This window comes from Parasteatoda tepidariorum, chromosome 2 (genome assembly GCF_043381705.1).
Source record: "Parasteatoda tepidariorum isolate YZ-2023 chromosome 2, CAS_Ptep_4.0, whole genome shotgun sequence".
Taxonomy (NCBI): Eukaryota; Metazoa; Arthropoda; class Arachnida; order Araneae; family Theridiidae; genus Parasteatoda; species Parasteatoda tepidariorum.
The window spans coordinates 4,237,844-4,245,671 of NC_092205.1; the positions used below are offsets into that span (position 1 = coordinate 4,237,844).

A 7,828-nucleotide genomic window follows, 5' to 3' on the forward strand; every position below is an offset into this window, starting at 1 on the left:
TGCTCGACTTCGCTTGCAGGTCGTTGGGCTACCGAAGCGGGGGTGCCATCCCCTCTGCAGAGGATCAAAATTGTGATGGCTTGTCTTCGGATCATCCTCAGGGATGTTTCCCAGACCGTCGCCAATAGCCCATCGTGCAGCTCTAGTGCGACGTAAATGAACTACCTACCCGAATACTTTTTCCTATCTTTACAAGCCGTACCTACGCCTACAGTAAAACCTACATTGCATGGCAACGTTGATTCACCAACTTGAAGGGAAAATTCGTTGGATATCAAAAGTTTGCATAAAGAAACTTCAACGTCTTCAGCCATCTCATCATTTCGTCCCCGCACTGTATCGTTGCTTAATGGGATATTTTTGATTACATTGGATGGTGTAAAACTGTTTCTAAAACTTTTTTGACAACCGACAGTATCAACTCTGAGCCGATGGTATGAGCTTTCTCAGAATTAGCACTGTTATAAGCTATCAAACCATCGTCGCATTTTTGTGATGAGGTTGCTATCAACCCTGAGACAGAAGGTGCCTTCAGAAACTTGTATTTGAAATTTATATTTTGTTTGTTAGGATTAGCTTTTTGCAAATGCTCCTGTTAATGGAAAGATTGCATTTTCTCATAAGATAAAACTTTGTTACAGAGTAAACACATGGGCAGTTAAGAGTTCGACAGCGATTGAACAAATCCAAACTTCAAGAACGTGGCATGGCATTTGGCATTGGTACGTGGCATTTTGTTAAATGACATTGTTGGTGGCAGTAAACGCAAATGATGGAAGAAAATAAACTATTTCTCTAAATTAATAAATAATTTATGGTAAAGAACTAATTCGCGGACATACTTGGCCAAATAAACAATGAGATCGAATCGTAACTGGGGAAAAAACTATCAGGAAGGTAACGAAAATCATCATAAGAAGCACAGGTCAAATCAAATATTCATATCGAAAGCTCATTAACTTTGATTTCCCCCAAATGGCATGAATAGGTAAGAGCCATTCGCGAAATAGCTTGAATGAATCAGAGGCAAAAACTTTTGACTCATGCGCTGCTTTGTGTTGGCTCGGATCGGAGAATAGGTGTCGTATAAGTTCGTTTTATTTGTGGTACAAAAGGTGTNTAGTGTATAGAATAATCTTTATTTATTATATTAATTTAATCTTTTTTTCTTTATTATAATTTTTTTTATTAAATTAATCTTAATTTAATAATTTTATTTGCAAGTTTTAAAATTAAATTTGAATGACAAAACATGTTCAACGCCCCCCTACCACCCAAACCAAGCTCACCGCCCCTCAGCATACTCCCAACGCCCCCAGGGGGGCGGTATCACCCCCGTTGAGAAACAATGGTGTAGATCATCACTGAGCACTGATCGTATGAAACGATTCCCAGTAAATCGCTGAAATCAAGCTTCACTGGCAGCGGTCAGTGAAACAGTGGATCGGCCTGAGAAGAAACTACTAAGGCTGCGTGGTATCGTTTATCCGTTCTATCATAAAGTGCTCGACTTCGCTTGCAGATCATCGGGATACCGAAGGCAGGAGAGACATCCATCCTGCAGAGGATCATAATTGTGATCTGGGAAACATCCCCGAGGATGTTACTCAGATAGTCACCCATTGCCAACGGTGCAATTCTGGGGCGACGTTAATAAAGTATTACTACAACTATTTTACCAAGTTTATAGCCTCCCATTCCTTACCAATGTTACGACCCATGCCACCATCATATGCGTCTGAAAGTAGCAGTACTTTATTTGCATCGCACTAGAGCTGCACAATGGGCTATTGGCGACTGTCTGGGAAACATCTCTGCGGATGATCCGAAGACATGCCATCACGATTTTGATCCTCTGCTGTGGGGTATGTCTCCCCTGCTTTGGTAAACCAACTACCTGCGCACGAAGTCATGCATTTTAGAACAGTTTGAGACCCGATACCGAACACTCTCGGTCCCTCCGCAAAATGATCAAATGGGTCATCCACCCGTACACTGATCTCCACCAGTGATGCTTGACTTCAGTGGGGAATTGCTTCTTAATGATCAGTTCGCTGAGGTCCTTCAGTGGACTGATCGTAAAGACACTCTTCCCAGTCAAGCATCAATGGCTGCGGTCAGTTAATGGGTGGGTGACCCATTTGATCAGTCTACGTAGTGCGGGGGTATCGGTCCTCGTAAAACTGTTCTACGGTAAAGTGCTTGACTTAGCGCGCAGGTTGTCGGGCTAACAAAGCAGGGGAGCCATCCTCTGCATAAAATCAAAATTGCGATGGATATCTTCGGATCATCCTCAGGGATGTTTCACAGACCGTCGCCAATAGCCCATTGTGCAGATCTAATACTACGTAAAAAACGTACCTATCTACCTTAACGTTCAGTCCACTCCGTTGTGTTCACTTACGTCGCACTAGAGCTGCACAATGGGCTATTGGCGTTGGTCTGGGAAACATCCTTGAGGATGATCCAAAAACATGCCATAATAATTTTGATCCTCTGCAGAGGGGATGGCACCCGCGCTTCTGTAGCCCAGCGACCTGCACGCAAAGTCGAGCACTTAACGGTCGAATAATTTAACGAGGACCTATACCGCACACCCTCGATCCCTACGCAGAATGATCCAAGCGGTCACCCACTCGTTCACTGACCGCAGTCAGTGATGCTTGACTTCGGTGATCTGTTGGGAACCATGTCTTAACCGCTTAACCGTCAGTCTACTGCGGGACATGCATCTATAAATATAAAAATAATTTGAGAGAGGTTTTTAACTGTACCCGTATAAGTTGAAGCTAATCATTCGCATGTTAGCATATTTTCAGGGGAAAAAATTTTTTTTCAGTGCATCCGCAGATTGTGAGGCGTGTTGTGGATTATTGACTTACTAACATTCAATCATGGATTTTGCTGAAATAGGAGGGGTCTATGCAGAGATTGCTCATGAAGAGTATGTTTTTATAACTTTTTTCCAAAAAAAAAATATTCATAAGGAATAGTCAGTATGATTAAATTAGGAATAAAAACTAAATCATTTATTATTTAATATTTTTGAAAAATTAATATTATTACATTTCTGCTTAGATATTCAATTGATTCAAGCATTATAATCAGTTTTGAAATAGAATTTTACAATGCAAATTTTCCCAGTTCATGATTGGTTTCTGTAAGGTTTAATTTCTAAAATATTTCCCGAAAGGTTTTTTTTTTTCAAGAAATGAAACAATGGTAAAGCTTTTAAATGCAACTAAACTGTGTAATTTATTTTGATAAGACTATAGCCTGAATTATAGAGATATAAGAGTTTTGCATTTTTTCTAAACGCTGTAAAACTATGTTCTGGAATTCAAGACAAATCATTAAGAAGAAATTCTGCGGGGGAAAAAATATGCGGTTTGGTTAACTTCTAAATATACGGTGTAGTTAAGTTAATAAATGGAGGTAAATATTTTTAATTTACGGATGAATTGAGCTTTTGAAACTTTGCAAACGACAGAGTGGCAGAGCTGTTAATTAAAAACTCTTAGGCGGCATTTTTATTTTCAAACTAGTTAGGCCAGGCAAAATTTTTATTGAAGCTTTTCGTTGGCAGACAATTTAACTTCAATTTAACTTTCTGTTCACTAAAAACCGAATTTATCGTGATATTATTAAAACTGGTGTATTGTCAAAATTCTGATAATCTTACTATTAAATAATTTGAATTTTAATTGGTGTTCTTTACTGGATGACATCACAAGTTTCTTTCGTTTTTTGATCTCTAAATTTCTCTTATTGTCGCTAAGTAGAATTTATCTGCAATCACTTTCAGACTAGCTAAAGAACTCAAATTATGGTTGTACTCTGTATTAGACAATAATGCAAGTTTCAAACGATTCCTGACTGCTGCAAGAGTTTGTTATCTGATTACGGCTAAATAGACAATAAAAATTTTAATGAAAAGTGATTAGAATTTAACTGGAGTTCTGTATGACTAGTATCGACTGCTTTCTGACGATTAGACTGTATTTATTGCCATAGCGTGAAAAAAATCGTGATTTATCGAAATTTTAAGTACTTTATTCTAGATCACTCATATTTTGAGTAGAGCCCTGCTATTGCCGTACATTTTCCTAAATGGTGCAAGCAGATTTTTGCTATTTAAACAATGAATTTTTGACAAATTTCTGTAGACTAATAGTAGTAATAATCACAGTAATTATAGTAATAAAAACTAAACAACTTTAGAATGAAGCTAAACTTATATAAAGCACAAATATTAGTATAATGGCTTTATTTAATTATGGCATTTTTATAATTTAATATTAGGCAAAATAATTTAATATTAGGCTATTTATATGTAGTCCAAAGTATACCCCATCTTTCAGAAATGTAAGGAACAAAGTTTTATAGGTGACCTCAAAGAAAAAAATCTATTGTGTTAGACATGAAGGAAATTATTACGAAGCATCACTTTCGAAAGACGTGAGGGGGATTTTTAGTGATAGAAATTTAAGACATTACATAATTATATTAAACTGTTTTATCCGGTAATAAAAACTGGGTATGTTTGTATCCCACTTTTCTGGCTAGTGATTAGAAAGATTTCGTTGGCAATTTCTTTTTTGAAATATTTCATTTCTCAAATTAATATCCATGCATTTTTGACAAAAATAATGTACATTAAGGGTAGTCATTAAAAAACATTTTATGAATTAAGAAGCCATCTACTTTGAATTCTATTCAAGCTCACCTCTGTACTCAAGCACTGAATTAATTAATTTCTATCCTTTACAAGCTGTTCATTCCTAAGTTAACCACTTATAATTGGTTAACTTAATACATTCAATATATAAATGTATTGAGTATAAACATAAGTGAAATACATTTATCTCTTACGTTAGCCACTTATAATGGTTAACTTTTGGGTTAAATGTGTTAAATATATTGACGCTATATTTTAATTTAATATTAGGCATAATATCTCCTTATTTTAAAAACTTATTTTAAAGCACTTTCTTTTTTTGTCCCTGCTTGAATAATGCACTTTCATAAAATGACATATTAAAGTTCAAAGTTTGGCTTTATTCATTATTCTGGCATGCAATTTGAAAACAAATATAAATGTAGATTTGGTGAAAAATGGCATGACAACTGTTTTCTTTATTGCTAATGCTAAAACAATTCAAGAAGCTGATAAAAAAGTTATTTTTAAAAAATATATCTCACTATGCAGAGAATATCGTGCAGAAATACCAAATATATAAAAATCTAAATTTTGAATTTCTCTATAGCGCATCAGATCTCGTATAGCAAAAAAAAATTTACATATAAGGACTGCGAACTAACCTTTTAAAGGAAAAGAACGACATCGAAATTTTGAGAACTCACATTAAAAGAGATTTGATTAAAAATCTTCCTATCAGTTTGATTGCCTGGTGCACAAGTTTTGATGTTTTTAATCTCTCCTTACTCTTTAATACGGTAAGTCTGGAATTGGTTATGTCTTTCTTTTGCTTACATCATCGGTTCCTAATTTTTTTCGACTACGGAACCCTAAATAATCGACCGTTTTTTAGCAGACCCCAATTTTATAAAGTTTATTAGGGTAATTTTGAACGATATAAACTTTTAGACTATTTTAAAAATATTTCTTGAGCGAAATGATTACTTTTCTTCGTCTTATACCCAATAATAATGTTTCATATACGACATTTAAATTTGCGGTTTTTGTGCTATATCTAAGTCTAGTTATGAATTTGTTTTTTGTTTTTTTATTCATAAATAGTCTGAAAATGAATAAGTCGAATTATGGTTTACTTCCAGAAGAATATTAACAGAACTGTTATAGACGTTGAAAATGTTTAACAGAAATATGTCTTTATTAAGGAATAGTTATTTCAATTTGAAAAGCGCGATAGGAAATACTAATGCAATAATTTATAAATGCTTTTCATAATTCGTTCAATATGTTATTAAAAATATTATATATTTCCTTTGAACAAGACTGGTGAAAAATACGAGGATTAACGTAGTTGTTTAAAGTCGAGGCGGTTCGTTATCTATAGGAATATTCACCCTTTAATTCATCTCTTTTGAATATTACTACGCCTTTCATCGACAATGAAAAAAAAAAAATTCCAAAACAATACCTTTGTGATGCTAATTCATTCTTCTCGACTTTTCAGGGCTGCAACTCTTCTTAAAGATCAACTTCTCCATCTTCGCAGTATGTTACTGGACATGAAACCAATGTTTGCTGTTCCAATTGAAATGAGCATGATTCTGTTTATCCTAATAAATATCTACAAAGGTATATACATCAATTGTGTCATTAGCAAGACCGTAAGCAACTATTATGCGGCTTTAACTGTGGTTGCACTTGTCCTGGAAGCGCCTGTTGAGGGAAATTCATATCAACTATGGGCTTATTTTGCCATGTGCGTATTGTTGCCACTTCCTATGGTGTTTCACGAACTGTATAGATGGATTGCTACTCCCTTTTTTATTTGCTTTTCGCAACCACTGGCTTTTTGCCTGGACGAGTTTTTCTTGCTGTACACCTTTATTCGCGGTGAGGAACACCTTCCTAAAGAACAGTTCTATAATTACTACGGCATCTACTTCTTAGCTTGTTCTATAATTTCTGCTTACATTAAACATCTTGTCACTTTGCATGGACTCACGATGCTTGCAATGTTTTTCCTCGCTTTGTATGGTTTAGCGTCATTTGTGTTTTTGTACGTAAAGATGGGAGATTCCATGCAACACTCGTATTCGTTTGGTTTTCGAGTTGAACTAGTTTGTTACCTGGCACTTCCTTATCTGTTGGCAATTTTCTATACAGTCAACTACGGAGAAAAACTTACGTACTATATTCAGATTTTTAAACACTAGTAAATTTTAATCTGATTTTATTTGATTTGCTATCTTTTAATCCTTTGTGATCAAAAATTTTGTAAAATAAATTTTTTTTAGTCTGACTTGGTAATGTCTTATTCATTCTTATAAAGCACTTACGAGACTACCTTTCAAAACGCGTAGAACATTTGGAAGTGGAATACTTATAATTATCACCGAATGATCGGCATAATTTGTATTTTTCATAAAATTATCTCATTTGTCTTCAGTTTTATTTTTTCGACATTTCAGCTTTCTCAATGGGATACCTGCATGGGTTGTCGAAACGTGACAGTTGTTTACGTTAGCAACTGTTCTTTCCCTTCTATTTCGAGTAAGCCCATTAAGTATAAATTCTCTTATGTGACCTATTCTAACACAAAGATTTTTCACAAAGATTTAAATGATTTCCCAACTGGAACTAAACATACTCAACGCTAAACATACCAACACTTAATATATACCCATTTTTACCATAGCCGGTCAAATAACCGGACTTAATATTTCTTCATTGAATAGGAAATATTGCTGTAAGGAAAGAAATAAACTAAAAAAACTTTATTGTAATTAGAAAAAATTGTATATTGCCAATTTTTATGTATTGCAAGCACTAAAAATTTTTAATACATTGCTCAGCGCATTTTTTACATACATATATATAGGGCGTTTCCATTGTACATTTTCCGCAAACTTATTTCTACAAATTATTATTTCTATAATTATAATAAGAATTATAATTCTTATAATTAATATCATTTCTTCTAAGAGCTTATGTTGTCTCGATTGTTTCGAAATTTTTCTGGGTAAAAACTAACAGAAAGGAATAAAAATAAAAATAATAGAATATTAACTGTATATAATTGTTAGAAAAAGTCATGAAGTCAAATGTGCAAAAACGATAAGATGAGCGCATTTCTGATGCAAAAGTTCTTAAACGGTCATGTGACCTGTAATG

General features: G+C 34.5%; 1 protein-coding gene across 1 annotated transcript; it reads left to right on the top strand.

Annotated features, from left to right (window-relative positions):
• Positions 1-2,829: 2,829 nt before the first annotated feature.
• On the top strand, positions 2,830-6,956 carry LOC107439226 (uncharacterized; the record flags this gene model as incomplete). Its single annotated transcript, XM_016051746.3, is given in 2 exon segments — positions 2,830-2,944; positions 6,162-6,956. Coding segments are annotated over 2 exon segments (759 nt in total). The 3' UTR covers positions 6,871-6,956.
• Between the last annotated feature and the right edge of the window lie 872 nt (positions 6,957-7,828).